This window comes from Hemiscyllium ocellatum, chromosome 1 (assembly GCF_020745735.1).
Source record: "Hemiscyllium ocellatum isolate sHemOce1 chromosome 1, sHemOce1.pat.X.cur, whole genome shotgun sequence".
Lineage (NCBI taxonomy): Eukaryota > Metazoa > Chordata > Chondrichthyes > Orectolobiformes > Hemiscylliidae > Hemiscyllium > Hemiscyllium ocellatum.
The window spans coordinates 76179310-76197274 of NC_083401.1; the positions used below are offsets into that span (position 1 = coordinate 76179310).

General features: G+C 40.6%; 1 protein-coding gene across 1 annotated transcript in view; it reads right to left on the reverse strand.

Annotated features, from left to right (window-relative positions):
* Window positions 1-17965, reverse strand: part of LOC132836606 (cell division cycle protein 20 homolog) — a 76838-nt gene that overhangs the window by 26565 nt on the left and 32308 nt on the right. Inside the window, exons 4-8 of the mRNA XM_060856375.1 lie at window positions 16431-16618; window positions 14572-14666; window positions 11825-12056; window positions 4783-4908; window positions 1611-1728 (exon numbers count right to left, since the gene is read on the reverse strand). Of these exons, the coding sequence (XP_060712358.1) occupies window positions 1611-1728; window positions 4783-4908; window positions 11825-12056; window positions 14572-14666; window positions 16431-16618 (759 nt within the window). The remainder of the gene's footprint in view (window positions 1-1610; window positions 1729-4782; window positions 4909-11824; window positions 12057-14571; window positions 14667-16430; window positions 16619-17965) is intronic.

Sequence of the window (17965 nt, forward strand, 5' to 3'; positions counted from 1 at the left end):
AATCTTCAACATTAATAATAAAAGTCCTGATTTTATTTTAGAGTGGAACTGCCACATGTTCTGAGTGCTGCCAATATCTCAAAGTCAGGCCTGTGAGGATATTTTGACAGCATGCTTGTTTCCTTCATGTGGATGTCAGCATGGGAGAGAAGGGTGAAGAGAAATTGTTGTAGCTATTTCCTACAGCCATGACACCTAAAGATTTTTCTGAAGCTTTGATTTTGTATTTGTTGCATTCCCCCCCCCCCCCCCATATAAATCAGTTTTTTTTCATAACTAAGTAACAAAGAAAAAAGCAATCAATGAAGTGACAATGAACAAGTTATTCTCTGAGATCAAAGTCTGCCATGTCACTCCTCCTGTAAAAAACACAGTGCCCACTTCATGTGGAAATTTGAACAGAGAGAGACAAGACAATATAGATCCAGTGTAACTGTGTCTTGCCCTAAATCCCATGTCAACCAGCTTAATTATATGGCTAAATTACCCCGAAACATTGAGATTTCATGGCTGTAATCTACATATTAAAAACCTCAAATGGATTCTGTCGTGATTGAAACAAGGTCAGCCTGGTGAATCTCATAGAATGAGTTCCCCAATTGGGGCTGTTAACTTGGTCCAATCAGGGTTGATAGATATAAACAGGATTGTCAGGGGTTCTGTTCACAGTGAGAGCTGGCTCTGAGTTAGCTGGGTCAGTGTCATGTACTTTGCACGTGTAAATTAAGGGCGACTTAGTGATGGGATACTACCTTCATGGAGTAATTTCAGATTCTTCATGATCTATAAAGCTTACTTCATTTTTTATCATACATTTTGGTCACATTTCCTTCAGAACATTTCTCACTGCAAATTTCTATGTAAGTACTTCCCACTCACTTATACTATATTAAAGATCTCAGCATAGATGTTACCTCCAGCCACTGGATGGCCACATATCCTAAATAAAAACAAAAAGTACTGAAGAAACTCAGTAGGTCTGGTGACATCTGTGGAAAGAGAGTACTTTCAGTTTTTATTTCAAATTTCCAGCATTCATAATCCTTGGCTTTCATTTGAGTCTCTTAAGTTCTTTACTTATTGACATTTTTAATATAAAAAAACCTGGACAAAAACCTATTGGGTTTGGCCACATTATCAGTACATCAGAAATTTGATTATCATTGATTATTGACAATGAATGAACAAATACTTTGCCAGATATGCTGTTTTGCTGTCAAGATATTTAGCCACAGCAAAATCTTGGATAATTAGATTACATACAGTGTGGAAACAGGCCCTTCGTCCCAACAAGTCCACACCGACCCTCCGAAGAGCAACCCACCCAAACCCATTTACCTAAGGGCAATTGAGCATGGCCAATTCACCTAACCTGCACATATTTGGACTGTGGGAGGAAACCGGAGCACCTGGAGGAAACCCACGCAGACACGGGGAGAATGTGCAAACTTCACACAGACAGTTGCCTGAGGCGGGAATTGAACCCAGGTCTCTGGCACTATGATCAGTAATCTATACTGACTACGCAAGATATTGCTGCAAGTCCAAAAAATGTCTGTAGATTGTGACTCTTGATATTTATATTTTCTCATAATCTGTAAGAGTCATACCTTTAAGGTCTGCTGATTTCACAAGAGTTGGGTAATTCCAGATTGAGACCTGGTGCTTGGGAAATCCATGGCCAGTTACTAACTCGTTGTGTTGTGATAGGAAGAGTAATGAACAAATCTGAAGAAACAAAACCAAGTATCAACAGTAAGAATTTTTTATTTTATGCAAATGTCAGGATCTTCCACATTTTTAACATTAGGGAACTTGTGTCCCTGAAATAAGCCAACTTGCAGCCAAGACATCATTTTAGACTTGCTACCAATTTTTGCTGAAGGTTTAAAATTGAAATTAAAATGAAATTTTGTTAGGACAGACTTCTGCCTGCGATTTTTTTTCAAAACAATTGACATCAGCCTCAGACAAATCCATTTCTTAGAAAATAATAACATAGGGACCTGGCAAGAAATGAACCTTTCTCTATCTATTACTTTTAGTTATAAAATCATTTCATAGCAGTGTTGAGCTTTTATTTTCCCTTCCACTGAAAAAGTGACAAACTTGTTACTCCATCAAACAAACATTTGAAGTGTTGTTCAACTAGCCCAATGTCAACAGAAGTGACTTAAAATTGACTTGCTGCATAAAAGTTCAACAGAACGATGACTGAAACCACAACAAGTCAGGCTATCCCTGCAACAGTTGCTGTTTCATACCTCCATAAATAGCACAACGTGGTAACTGCCATCTTGCTGAATCATGGACAAGTCTTGTTGAAATAGGTCTCATCCAATATGTTGAATTTGTTGGGTCTGCATCATATGATATGTTTGCTCAGCATTATTACTTTCTTGAGGGGTAGGATTCTAAGTGTCAGCCATGTAGGTGTTCATGCCTCTTCTACCACTGCATGAATTCCATTTCCTATTCCAAATGTAAGGCAGGTCTAATGAAATGCCCATATCTGGCATTGGTTATACCAGTGAGCTCAGCTGGTGACAACAGGAATGCTGCTGTGAGACACATTCACTAATGTGCGCTGATTCAGAAGGAAATACAGCAAACAGTAGGAAAAGTGTGATTTAGCTCCAGTTCACATGAGCTGTTGTCAAATACTTCAAAATGCATATTTTATAAATGCCACAACCCAACCTTGGATAGTGATATGTCATTACCATAATACCTTCCATTGTTCAGAGTGTGACAATGCTGCCCTTTTAACAAGGTTATTTTCCCCTTACATTTTTTTTTAGAGGGGTCATAAAGGCAGAGGTGCCAATATGTCTGAACTGGCTACTTTAATACTGACTAATAGATACTGCCTAGGGCAATAATTAGAGAAAAGGGCTTTTAGGTTTGGTTGTTTTGTACAATGAAAGGTGAGTGGCCAGTTCTCCCAATTCAGGGATTTTTCTGTTTTGGTTTGCTTTAGCAAGCTGTCTTTTTGAAGTTGCTGATCAAAGAAAGCTGCTGGGGAGGAAAGTTCCCTGATTCAACAGAGGTTTTCTGGCTGACTCTCTCTCTCTCTCTCTCTCTCTCTCTGACATCTCTCCTATAAGAACCTGTGTAAGAATTTACCCTCTTTTGCCAAGGTGTGTGTTCATAGGGATGTTGCAGGAAATTGGAACTGTTCTTTGGTAAGTTGCATTTTTGAGTCAGGTGAATTTTCAAATAGTTATGTTATTCTAAATTTTGTTTTCTTTTGTTCATGTGCCAATAAATTCTGTTTTGCTTCAAGCTGAGTGGTTTGGCCAGCTGCATCACTTCTGGAACATCCACTTCACATCTGCCTAAAACCACAACAAAAGTTAGGATCTGGGCAATCTTCTTCAAATGTTTTGAGGGGGTCTGGCCTGGTCCATAACAAGAGGAACTACCTCAGACCATGTAGGGCTTTGTCAACATTGTCCATATTCTGAACACTTTTTTAGAAAAAAATTGATTCAAACACTCAGAAGCTCTGAAAATGAACAAAGAGAATATGGCAGTTGGATGGTTTACCTAATTCTGTAGGGGCTAATGGGCCAGCATACAAACTGCCTCAAAAGTTTAGTACATTGCTCTGTGTGATTGGATGTTCTGCAGGTTATGTATTGCTGACAGGATCAGTCTACACCATACAACTTGTTTTCAAAGATTACACAGTGCCATAGTTGACAGAACATATTTTAAAGATTCATCAATATTGTCAGCACAACTGTGATCAACGACTACATCTTAGCTCGGTTCATCTAAAATATAACAACATATCATTGGGCCAGAATCCTTGAATTCCCTTTGTAACATCATTGTGTGTCAATCTACAGAGTTCAAGAAGATAGTTAATAACCACCTTCTCAAAAGCAACTAGGAAAAGACAAAACTTGTTGGCCCAGCCAGTGATACCCATACTCCATTAGTGAATTAAAATAAGTAACATTTTGAAGAAATAGAACCAGGAATTTCTATTAAGCAATGTAAGTCTGACGTTATTGTGGTTACAAAATACCACCAGTTCATTTATATAGACACATATAATAGATTCTGGCTGTAAGCCCGAGAAGGTTCAAAGATATTTCTCATATATATGGTCAACCATGACAAGCCTTAGATGTTACACATAATTGCAAACCTCAAGACCTATTAAAGCTGACCAATGCTTTTGAAAAGACTCATGACTCAAAACGTCTGTGATGTATGAAAATAAGGTGGAAAGGTGTTGACGTGTATGAAGTCAGCTGCTTTTAAAGCAATGGAAATTAATTTGTGCCCATCGTTGTTCAGGACGGGTACTCACATAAGAATTGACGCGGTCAACTTATTTAGGTAGTAATGGCCGCAAACCTTGTCTAAAAAGGATGAAAGCAATTTGAATGCATGGGAATTAGAGTGCAGTCTTGAAGAAGTAAGCACAGTTCGCACACATCAGGAACAGGCTCCTTCACTGCACACTCATCAACTTTCCATTGTACTTCTCTAAAACATTTATACCGACCATAGAGCCAGACAAATCGGCAGGCCAGAGGACCAAATCAGAAGAGACCAGATCTTTTCTGACTTAGAATATATTGTAGAAAGTTGAACCTCTCTAGACAGCAATATATTCTGAAACCACAGACTTCCAGCTGCCCAAAGAAAATAAATACCCCATGTCTCCTTCCTACGGTATTATGTCAAAGCAAGATCAATGAATAATATTGCAGATTCTCCCAATGAAAAGACTTGATTCTGTTGCAAGTTTTCTTATTGACTCACTTGTGATTTTGTATCCACATCTCTGATACAGGTCCCACACTTTGTGTCCCATAGACGCAAATGTCCATCTTTCATTCCTCCTCCCACAGCAAGTATTCCTGATTGCCAAGGGCACCAGTTCATGGCCTATTGAAAACAAAACTATTATTAAATAATAGATTTTATTTTTGTCTAACCACACCACTATCCTTTTCTGCAATTGCAAATACAAATATATCAATATTTATACTATTCGAACTATACAGTGCACTTTTTTGTCAATAATCCATTTTAATAATAACTTCACAATGGATTGACCTGGCATCCAGTAGATAAAGTATGTTTCTGGAATGTTTTTTCTGCCTGTATGGGTGGAAAATGCAATTATATTTTTAGTTGTGTGGTATTTATAAAGATTGAGCAATTTTTTTTTTAGTTTAATTCCCACCCAACAATTTATCCCAGCAATACTACCATTCACCAATATTAGAACTGTTGAATCTCTGTGGGGAAGTTTTCATAATGATGAACTACTAAGAAGGAATGAGTTTTATCTCTTTGATGACTCATGTGATCATGGCACAACACAGTTTCATAATGGAACCATAGGAATGTACAGCTCATAAAATAAAAAGAATAGATAATTAGGCTGCTTTGGCAATCCATCTGACTTATACCAGCAAGGTCAGATCATAGTTAACCACATTCTCAGGAGCATTATACAAACATTTCTCGTGTTCTCTTGAGACTAGACAGAGTGGCTATTGTTGCATGAGCTCAGAGATCTACCACTACAACTACACAACTTTCTGACATGCAGTAGTCATTGCAAACATACTATATAATGAGGACCCATGATATCCTACATATTTACTTACTTAACAAGAATACCTCCCATTTCCACGCATCTCTGTCTAACTTCAAAATATTAATAATATTTGGGCGGCACGGTGGCACGGTGGTTAGCACTGCTGCCTCACAGCGCCAGAGACCCAGGTTCAATTCCCACCTCAGGCGACTCTGTATGGAGTTTGCACATTGTCTGCGTGGGTTTGCTCCGGTTTCCTCCCACAGTCCAAAACGGTGCAGGTTAGGTGAATTGGCTATGCTAAATTGTCTGTAGTGTTAGGTGTAGGGGAATGGGTCTGGGTGGGCCGAAGGGCCTGTTTACACACTGCAAGTAATCTAACAAAAACATTTGTCTGAGATTCCACTAGCTCAAACTATTACAATAATCAAGTTCCACTTGTTTGTTTCACTTAGAATTAATGTAGACAAACTCTTGTCCAGTTTCACCTGAAGACCAAACTTCATCACAGGAAAAACTCAATCGAGAGCTTCATTATGTTATGGCTAAACTTCACACATTCTTGGTTTTCTGTATGTCACTGGCATTTGAGCTCTGATTACTCAATTCAAATTCATACTTAAATAATAGTCCAGAGAATGGTGCTGGAAAAGCATCCTGATGAAGGGCTTCTGCCCAAACATCGATGCTCCTGTTCTTCAGATGCTGTCTGACCTGCTGTGCTTTTACAGCACCACACTCTTGACTCTGAACTCCAGCATCTGCAGTCCTCACTTTCTCCTTAAACAATAGTCCAACAGCCACAGCAAACAGACACTGGAGAGCAGCTAATCTCACTTGACAGAAGACTTGGTTTGGGGAAGGAGGGAATTGACTCACTCCTCCCAGACCCCATTACACTTCCAGTAGAAAAGTTAGTAGCCAGCTAAACGAGCAGTTAGAAGCTGGTGAGCAACCAGCAAGTATTCTGAGTGATCTAAACAAATTCTTAGTGGGACGTCAGCCCCTTTTAGGGCCAACCTGATTTGTCAGGCTGTTCTTACAATATAAGCAGCACCAGAACTCTTCTGTTGACACTGCTGGGACTGCAGGCAGATCCACATCGGAGGCCCCATGGATCTCAGATCCAGGCAAGTTAAATGGACTGCCGATTTTAGTGCCCGCTCACTTTTGTATTGTGACAGTGAGTTTGTGGGCAGATGAAATGTGATAGGCCAGTTAGCTGATCTACATTAGATATGCTCTCCACTTCCCAGCACACACAAAACATACCTAGCTGGGCACGCAATTCTCAGCAAACTATTTAAGCAACTGATTAAACAAAGCATATTAGGCTCCATCAAAGATACAAAATAAATATTGTTAAACAGCATCCAGCATTGAAGTAAATTTGAAAATCAAACTGCAATAAAAGATACAAATAAAAATGGAATTATTTGTTTTTGAATCACTCCCACTGAAGGTAGACACCACATTCTATGGCCTTGTTACACTGTACTCATTCTAAATGCTAAAATATTCCAAGTTTGAATCCAGGTCTACACGGAGTTAAATTGGGACAACTGTGGGAACATTACTGACCTCGGTGCTTCTGTTCTTTGGAAGGGGGATTAATACTAGTCAGGATTTAATATTTCACTCAAGATGCTGGACATTAAACGAAAAGCAGAACATGTCAGACATACTCAACAAGTCAAACAACATCAGTGGACAGTGAAACACCGAATTAATAGGGCAGAATTTTAACTTCAAGACTGATAACTTGAGTTGGGTAAAGTCCCTGTTTCATGCTCTAACCTCAGAAAATATCAGCTCTGAAGGCTGGGGTGTGATGGATCCCAGGTGAAACTAGACCAGTCAAACCCAGGAAAGGTTTGGATATAAATTCAGTGTCAAATACTTTGTCTAGCTGAAAGGAATGAACAGGAAGACCGTGTTGCCTCACTTCACCTAATGCTTCATCCTCCACAGACTCCATACATCCATTCCATTCATATTACACACTAGATAAAAGTGAACTCTGAACTGACAGTTGTATGCATTAAACATGTATATTTTTTAAAACACAATTTTCCATCATATTAAGACCACTGTGCTTGCAAAACCTCGATTCAATGTACCCAAATAAAATATCAATAATTCAGAATAGAATCTTTAAAACTTCAGTGCTGAAACTGTGAGGTACTTGAAAGCATGAAGTTGCAGTAGACAAACATTGTGAAATTGACATATCAGGCGGTCTGAGTTGTCAGTCATACAAAAGTTCAGTTGCCCCCAAGGTGTTCCAGCTTTCTCATTGTGCTCTGAGCTCTCAGCCAAAAGTATATTATTTGGTCTAGAAGTCAAAGTTTGAAATTTAAAATCGTGTCAGCAACATGGCAGTAGGAGGTCGGGTCTCATACCTCACCCATGCCACGGATTCAAATTGCATGCTAAGAATATTCATCTTCAGGAACCTTGTGACATCTGGTTCACTGTCATTTAAAGTTGCTGTGGGTCAGCCAGCTTTATGTAACTGTGAGCTGAGCAGTTGCCCCAGGACAATAGATGTTAATGAAGATCAAGGGATTAGGTTCATGACAGGCTGAAGGACCTCAGAGACAGATTGATTCAGAGTAAATGAAGCTACATGTGGAACATATGGCTTTGATGCGGAACCTCCTTGCTCACCCAAGAATGTTTTGGTTCTGAGTAATCATTCTGATATTTGAAAAGTTTTGGGTTTTGTGCAGATTAATAGGATCATAGAATCCCTGCAGTTGCCATTCAGATCATCAAATGCACACCTACCCTCCAGTCAGCATCCAACCATCCCTACCCTTGTAACTCCACATTTACAATGGCTAACCCACCTAACCATGCACAACCTTGGACACAATGGGCAATTTAGCATGGCTAATTCACTTAACCTGCAACTGGAGCAAATCCACAGAAACACGGGGAGAACATGGCAACTCCAAACAATCATTCAAGGCTGGAATTGAACTCGAGTCCCTGGCATGATCAGACAGCAGTGCTAACCACTGAACCATTGTGCTACCCAGATGTTGCTTCATGTCGCCAGTGTTACATTTATTCCCTCGATTATCCTGCACTAAACATTATACTGACAACAGATTTAAATTCCACGCCATTTGAGAGTGTGCTATATTTTTTAAAAATGAAATGATCAATAAAAAGAACAGTTGATATGTTGTGGTATTTAATTTACTGGCCTGTTGAGACCTGTCCCAGCTTCCTGGAAACCAATGGAACCCTTAAATATGAAAAAAAATTTCAGCTATTTGTATCACTTCTCTGAGGATTCCACCAGTCTCCTGCTGAAGTTATGGGAAGAGATGAGGAGAACGTCTGTGGTTTTCTAAGCCACCCCTGTTAAAAATAGCAGGAAAGGCCAAACAGACTGTGGTTTACCAGAAAACATTCAACTGAAAATTCAGCTTGAACAATCAAAACATGCCTATTTCTTATAGGTTCAGTTATTTCTCAGTGTCTTAGAATTCGAGGATATTAGAGCCACAGAAACTGTGTTGCTGGAAAAGCGCAGCAGGTCAGGCAGCATCCAAGGAGCAGGAGAATCGACGTTTCGGGCATAAGCCCTTCTTCAGGAATGAGGAGGGTGTGCCAAGCAGGCTAAGATAAAAGGTAGGGAGGAGGGACTTGGGGGAGGGGCGTTGGAAATGCGATAGGTGGAAGGAGGTTAAGGTGAGGGTGATAGGCCGGAGAGAGGGTGGGGGCAGAGAGGTCGGGAAGAAGATTGCAGGTCAAGAAGGCGGTGCTGAGTCCAAGGATTGGGACTGAGATAAGGTGAGGGGGGAGGGGAAATGAGGAAGCTGGAGAAATCTGCATTCATCCCTTGTGGTTGGAGAGTTCCTAGGCAGATGATGAGGCACTCTTCCTTCGGGCGTAGTGTTGCCATGGTCTGGTGATGGAGGAGGCCAAGGACCTGCATGTCCTTGGTGGAGTGGGAGGGGGAGTTAAAGTGTTCAGCCACAGGGTGGTTGGGTTGGTTGGTGTGGGTGTCCCAGAGGTGTTCTCTGAAACGTTCTGCAAGTAGGCGGCCTGTCTCCCCAATGTAGAGGAGGCCACATCGGGTGTAGCGGATGCAGTAAATGATGTGTGAGGAGGTGCAGGTGATTTTGTGATGGATATGGAAGGATCCCTTGGGGCCTTGGAGGGAAGTGAGGGGGGAGGTGTGGGTGCACGTTTTGCATTTCTTGCGGTTGCAGAGGAAGGTGCCAGGAGTGGAGGTTGGGTTGGTGGGGGGTGTGGACCTGACGAGGGAGTCGCGGAGGGAGTGGTCTTTCCGATCGCCACCAGGACAGAACCCCACTGGTCCTCACCTACCATCCCACCAATCTCCAGATATATCGTATCATCCTTCGTCATTTCCCCCACCTCCAAACAGACCCCACCACCAAGGATATATTTCCCTCCCCTCCCCTATCAGCATTCCGGAAACACCACCCCCTCCGCGACTCCCTCACCAGGTCCACACCCCCCACCAACCCAACCTCCACTCCCGGCACCTTCCCCTGCAACCGCAAGAAATGCAAAACTTGCGTCCACACCTTCCCCCTCACTTCCCTCCAAGGCCCTAAGGGATCCTTCCATATCCACCACAAATTCACCTGCACCTCCACACACATCATTTACTGCATCCGCTGCACTCGCTGTGGCCTCCTCTACATTGGGGAGACAGGCCGCCTACTTGCGGAACGTTTCAGAGATGAATGCAGATTTCTCCAGCTTCCTCATTTCCCCTCCCCCCCCACCTTATCTCAGTCCCAACCCTCAGACTCAGCACCGCCTTCTTGACCTGCAATCTTCTTCCCGACCTCTCCGCCCCCACCCCCTCTCCGGCCTATCACCCTCACCTTAACCCCCTTCCACATAATGCATTCCCAACGCCCCTCTCCCAAGTCCTTCCTCCCTACCTTTTATCTTTACCTTCCTCATTCCTGAAGAAGGGCTTATGCCCAAAACGTCGATTCTCCTGCTCCTTGGATGCTGCCTGACCTGCTGCGCTTTTCCAGCAACACATTTTTCAGCTCTGATCTCCAGCATCTGCAGTCCTCACTTTCTCCTATTTGACACATGAAGTCTGCTTCAGTTTCTATGTGAGCTCCTCATAACTTTTAACATACATTCTTCGAAGAAAATATTTAATTCACTAATAAATAATGCCAAAGTTGACAGTGCTACCAAGGAAATGCTTAATTAGGATTTTTCAGAAATTTGAGTAAGTCATAGAATGATAGAGTCATAGAGATGTACAGCACAGAAAAAGACCCTTCGGTCCAACTTGTCCATGCCCCACAGATATCCTAATCTAATCTAGTCCCATTTGCCAGCACTTGGCCCATATACCTCCAAACCCTTCCTGTTCATATACCCATCCAGATGCCTTTTCAATGTTGTAATTATACCAGCCTCCACCACTTCTTCTGGCAGCTCATTCCATACACACATCACCCTCTGTGTGAAACAGTTGCCCCTTAGGTCCCTCTCACCCTGAACTTATGCCCTCTACCTCTGGACTCACCCACCCCAGGGAAAAGACCCGATCTATTTATCCTATCCATGACTCTCGTGATTTTATAAACCTCTGTAAGGTCACCCCTCAGCCTCCAACGTTCCAGGGAAAACAGCCCCACCTTATTCAACCTCTCCCTATAGTCAAATCCTTCAACCCTTGCAACATCCTTGTAAATATTTTCTGAACTCTTTCAAGTTTCACAACATCCTTCCAATAGGAAGAAGACCAGAATTGTACGCAATAATCCAAAAGTGGTCTAACCAATGTCTTGTACAACCGCAACATGACCTCCCAACTCCTATACTCAATGCTCTGACCATTAAAGGAAAGTATACCAAATGCCTTCTTCTCTATCCTATTTACCTTCGACTCTAACTTTCAAGGAACTGTGATCCTGCACTCCAAGTCCTCTTTGTTCAGCAAAACTCCCCAGGACCTTAGCATAAAGTGTATAAGTCCTACTCAGATTTGCTTTTCCAAAATGCAATCCTATAGTATTCAAGATAAAGAATATGATGGAAGAATGTTTCCTATTTGGGCATCTAGCTTTAGTGTCGAGCATTATCAATGATAGGCTGTATAGATTATTTACAGAGTAAAGTTCTCTTTAAGCTTCACCAACAACCTGCCTCTTGCCAAACCAAGGTTTTGAACTGATGGGTAGCAGAACACAGAAAACATGCATTACAACATTATTACCAATTCAGCATATTCACCTTTACAGCTGACTGATGATTACTAATGGTCATATCTGGTTTACTGTTAATGTTGGCTCCTGGATCATTAAGCCAGATATTCAGTAGGCCATCATTGCCACCACTTGCGAGTACTGCACCATTTGGTGACCATTTAAGGCTGCACACTTGAGAGGTGTGACCACAGAAAGTGCCAACATGGTGATGTGCAATTCTTACATCATGGTGGTGAATAGATCCAAATCGGGAGCCACTACAGAAAGGAAGTAGATGAAAATATACATAAGTTAGTAAATGGCAGTCAGGTGCAGTGGAGACAGGTGCAGTGCATATACATGTTCTTCCTTTCTACAAAAAGGAAGGCCCTATGCGTGAATATATTTAGCTTCCAGCAATACACGAGTGTGCCACACTACAGACATAAAGACAGGTGGAGGGACACGTATTGTTGAGGAGGTGAGGAGGCTGCAGAAGTACTTGGACAGGCTTGAAGAATGGGCAAAGAAGTGGCAGATGAAATACTATGTAGGGAACTGTGAACAATTGTAATTCAGTTCCTATTGGGCATACTGAAGGTGGTAGGATGCGGTAGGTGGTGCTTTACAGTTTATAACTTAGCAACAATTGCTTATATCATCCAGACAGGTGGCTCAGTGATTAGCACTGCTGTCTCACAGCACTGAAGACCTGGATTCCTGATGAAGGGCTTTTGCCCGAAACATCGATTTTACTGCTCCTCGGATGCTGCCTGACCTGCTGTGCTTTTCCAGCACCACTCTAATCTAGACTCTGGTTTCCAGCATCTGCAGTCATTGTTTTTACCTGGTAAATGTAGAGTAGTAGAGGAATGAGTCTCTTCAGAGGGTCAGTGTGGACCTGTTGGGCCAAAGGGCCTATTTCCACACTGTCGCGATTCTCTGAAGAAAGCTTCTGAAAAAGGTTACAATTCCTGGGTGGCTAAAGACAGGTTGTTGGGGAAGGTTAAAGGGAACTTTACCCTGTAAATAACTTATACACTTTGGTAGGAAAAACAGAGACATAGACTATTTTCTAAACAGGAAAAGGCTTCAGAAACCTGAAGTACACAGGGACCTCAGAGTTATAGTTCAGAATTCTCTGAAGGTTAACATGTAGGTTCAGTTAGCAGTAAGGAAAGCAAAAGCAATATTAGCATTCATGTCAAAAGGGCTTAGAATGCAAAAGCAGGAATGTACTGCTGAGGCTGTATAATACTCTGGTCAGACCACATTTGGAATATTGTGAGCAGTTTTGAACTCCGTATTTAAGAAAGGATGTGATGGTCTTGGAGGGGGTCCAGAGGACTTTTATAAGAACGTTTCTGAGGATGAAGAGCCTGTCATATCAGAAGTGGTTGAGGACTCTGGATCTATACTCAATGGTGTTGAGCAGGATGAGGGGGGATCTCATTGAAACTTACAGAATACTGAGAGGCCTGGATAGAGTGAACATGGAGAAGAGGTTTCCACTATTAGGAGAGACTAGGACCTGAGGGCACAGCCTCAGAGAGAAAGGAGCAACCCTTCAGCCCGAAGCTAACGAGGAATTTCTTCAGCCAGAGAGTGATTAATCTGTGGAACTCATTGCTGCAGAGCGATGTGAAGGCCAAATCATTGAGTGTATTTAAGACCGAGATAGAAGGGTTCTTGATTTGTAAGGGGATCAAATCTAATGGGGAGAAGGCAAGAGAATGGAGTTGAGAAACATATCAGCCACGATCAAATAGCAGAACAGATTTGATGGGCCAAATGGCCTAATTCTGCTCCTATACCTAATGGTTTTAAGGATAAATCTTCACTGCAGCCTCAGGCCAAACTTACAGGAGACTATTTAGCCTTTCACAGCAGGATGCCTGGGTGTAACTACTTCAGTCTCTCAAACAAACACAGCAGGAAAAGCTTTGTGTCTCACAAAGGGTATAAAGATGTCCACCAGGGTTTCAAATCAAGTGATCTTCAGTGGTAAGGTAAATATTTGAGAGAGGGTATTAGAAAGATCAGAAGGGAAAGGAAGCAATGGTCTCTGGACAACCAAGGTTTTGTTGAGAGACCCAGAGGACTTTGTCATACAAGCCTGGGGTTAGTATTACAGGCAGGTCCCAATGGGGTCATTAGAACCTGATCAGTATATTTAGTTGGCCCACTACCTTTCCCCTTGCTCACCTATAAAAAGTTAATACCAGCGCCTATATGAGCAGTGGGACAGAGTAAGTTAGTTATACAGGGGATTTTAATTATCTGCCAGACTGTCTGGTGTCAATTAACTATGACTGATGTTATCATAAAACATAGACCACACCGGGTTTGAAATTCATGGTAATTTTTCCCTTTCTATGAAAATACTGACATTAATCAACAAAGGGGTACAAAATAAGATATTCACAGAAAGACTGAGAAATGTTAATTACAACTTCCAAATTGGTTCAAAACCACAAATAAATATTAAAATCATAAAGCAATGTTTTTCAAATTGGCAGTGCAGTTAGACCAATAAGGTATTTTGTTTGATTTTATTTTAACTTTGCATTTTTTTTTCCCTCTGTTGAAGGGATTGTAAAGTAAGTGTTTTGTCAGTAACTATCTAAACAAAACTGGGTTTAATCGAAGGAGTAAAAATCTGGCAAATTGTAATAATCAACTATCTGGCTTGTTAAAGATAATTTTGTGAAACACTTAAGTGTAAGATACATGTTTGAAACGTATGAGTACATACATGGAGATTGTGTGGTGGTTGGAGTAGTAAAGACACACCTGCTAAGAATGTAGCTATTCCAGCTCAGAGCACCAACCATTGAACTGTGGCTACGCATGTTGCGTAATTTCTTCTTTGTCTCAATGTCCCACAGCTGGAATTTTAAAAATAATTTTTATGAAAAATATTTGTGACAAAATATTCCCATTTTACCATAATCTACTGTTATACATGTAAACTAAACAGTGAGAACTGTCATTTGTTCCCTCTCCTTTTATCCTCTTTTGCTGAAGCTAGTATCCTATAATTTGCAGAATGCTTCTCCATATGCCAATAGCATTCTTATAACACTTAAAGGTGAAAAACATTCCATATATAAATAATTTATTTGCTGGTTTAAGAACAAATTTTGCAGGCCTCCATCCATAATCCATCTATTTGAAAAATGAACAGAGATCCACGAGTTGTATTTTAAAAATTTTTAACACAAGGTTTAATTTAAGCCATGAGGTCCACATGGCACCTCTTGTATGAACATTTGAAAATGGTACAAGGTCATTCGGCACTTCGAACCTGCTCTGCCAATCAATGCAATCGCGGCTGATCTGATTTTCACCTTGGCACGATGGCATGTGGTTAGCACTGCTGCCTCACAGGGACCCAGATTGGAATCCAGTCTCGGGCGACTGTCTGTGTGGCATTTTCACATTCTCCCTAAGTCTGTGTGGGTTTCTTCTGGGTGCTTGGATTTCCTTCCATGGTCTAAAGATGTACAGGTTAGGTGAATTAGCCATAGTGTTCAGGAGTGTGTAGGTTAGGTGCATTAGGTAAGGGATTGGGTTTGGGTGGGATACTCTTCGGAGGGTTGGTGTGGACTTGTTGGGCCAAATACCCTGTTTCACACACTGTAGGGATTCTATGGTCCCACATACCCATGAAAATCTTTCATTAGTTTGGTTATCAAGAATCTATCTATCTCTGCCTTAAAAATATTTATTTGCAAATCGGGAGATAGCACACATAGATTTTAATGTTAATTTTAAAGGTCTGGTGCCAGCTATGTCAGGCCTGTACAATCACATACCAAGAATTTGTGAAAAGTGACAAAGGCTGCTGTCAAGTGATTACAGTACAGATTCTATTAGCTAGCTGGAAATATAAAAACAGACAGGAAGAATTTCTATAAATACTTGATAAAGTGAAGAGCTAACAAAATGGTCTGATAGAAAATGATTCTGGAGAAATAGTAAGTGGAAAATAAGAAGCTGGTAGATATACTGAGCAGGTATCTTGCATCAGTCTTCACCATAGATGATACAAGTAACATCTGAGTAATAGCTTTTAATCAGGAAGGGAAAGGTTCAAGAAAATTGCAACTACTAGGGATACAGAGAAAACTGCTGAAGTTGTGGGCTGATAAAGTTCAGAATCCTGACGGACATGACCCTAAGGTCTTAACAGAAATGATAAATGAATAGTTAGTGCATTGTTTTCAATTTTCCAGATTGGGAGTAAGTTCCTTAGATTGAACCATAGCAAATGTAATTCCTTTACTCAAAAAGGGAAGGAGTCAAAAAGTAGGGAACCACAGGCCAGTAATTGTCAGCCTATATTTTTTTCCCAATGGCAGGCAATAAGAGTAGGAGGTTCCTGGTTAGCCATCCTGCAGAATACAATTGCAAACCACTTTGCAATGGAACAATCCAATGAAAGTCCATTACCCAACCCTCCAAAATTAGGGTGGAAGGAAAGACAGACAGACCTACAGTGTTGTTAGTATCTCCAGCTTATTACTACAAGACAGAATTCATTACTTGAGATCAAAGTGCAATAAAATTTTAATTAAAACAGAAGTGCTTGCTAAAATCTACTTGGTTAATAAAATCAAGCTGAACAGACAATAGTTAATACTTCTCACCTGCACATTAGCAGCACTGGTTCCAATTGCAAGATTGTTTCTATCTTCAATCCATGCGACTGATGAGATGTATCCTGACTCCACATTTATAGCCTCATGCACTCCCAACTCTGGGTGCCAAAGGTATGCTGTATCAGATAGAGCAATGGCTACCAGATTTGCAGCATTCCAATCAACCAAATTAAGATCTAGAAAATATAATGCAGAATAACATAACAACATAAATCTCCATTTTATATGGTACATTTACCATCGAAAGTGTCCCAAGGTAACACACAGAGGGAAGAAAATTCATGCTCAGAGATTGAGTGAGGTTGAAAGCTTTGTTGAAAGGTGTAACTTTTAAGAAGACTGAGCTGAATAAAGAGACAAAGGAATTGAAAGGGGAAATATTTGAAAATGAGACCCATGCTACAGAAAGCATAGTTACATGTGATAGGAGGTGCACAAGTCTCTGGGATTAAAGGGACAGGGAATTAACTAGTTATTATAAGGTTAAAGCGATGATATTGTTGTGAAAGATAAGACCATTGAGGAATTTAAACTCAAGAATGAGAATTTCAAATTTAAGCTTGAAAACTGGATGCAGTGTTGTTATGGAAGAATGGAAGTGATGGACAAGCATTTTTGGTAATAGGGTGTGGCTAAATGGTTAGATTTTAGTTTCAATTGAATATTTATTCACTGTGATAACTAACAAGCTCAAGGGAGTCATTTTGATTTTGAGATAAGGCTAAAGAAGACATTTTGTGTTGTGTATTAACCACAGCATTGATCAAGTCATTGTCGTACAGTATTAGTCATGCACAGATGATCATACAATAATTTAACTGCATTTGAGTAATAATTTAAAAATCAGTTAACATATTAGCAAGACAAGATCTTCATATAAAGCTTGTAATGTTCAAATATTTTAAGCCTGTATGTCTGTATGAAAAGTACGATTTCAAATAAACTGTTCGAATAAAAAAAACTGAAAACAACAAATGCTGGAGATCACAGGCATCATCCATTGAGAAAGCAAGCTAACATTTCATGTCTAGACTCCTACACTATGTTCTAATAAAAAAGATTTCTTATATTCCTGAGAATTGTCCTCAGAGAAATAGATTGCAACCTTGCAGAGTTTGACTAAAGACACAGGAAATTGTTTAAGATCTGATAGAGAGACAGCTTCATTTCAAACATTTTAGAGAAACAATTTTATTGCATCATGTCTGAAATACTGTAGCCAAATGGCTAATGTGACTAAGAACCACTCAAATTAAGAACTAATCAAATTAAGTTAGCAACAGCAATAGCCAATTATTACTCCAAGTTCTGAAGAAGAGTCATATTGGAACCGAAGCATTAACTCTGTTTTTCTCTGTCCACAGATGCTGCCAGACTTGCTAAGATTATCCTGCATGTTCTATTTCAATATGAATAAATGCATTCACTTGTGAAGTCATGCAGATGTCTACACATTTTCTGGCCTGGTGCTTATTTTATCTATTTTCTCAGCAACTACTAGGCCCTGAAATTCCATTGGGGTT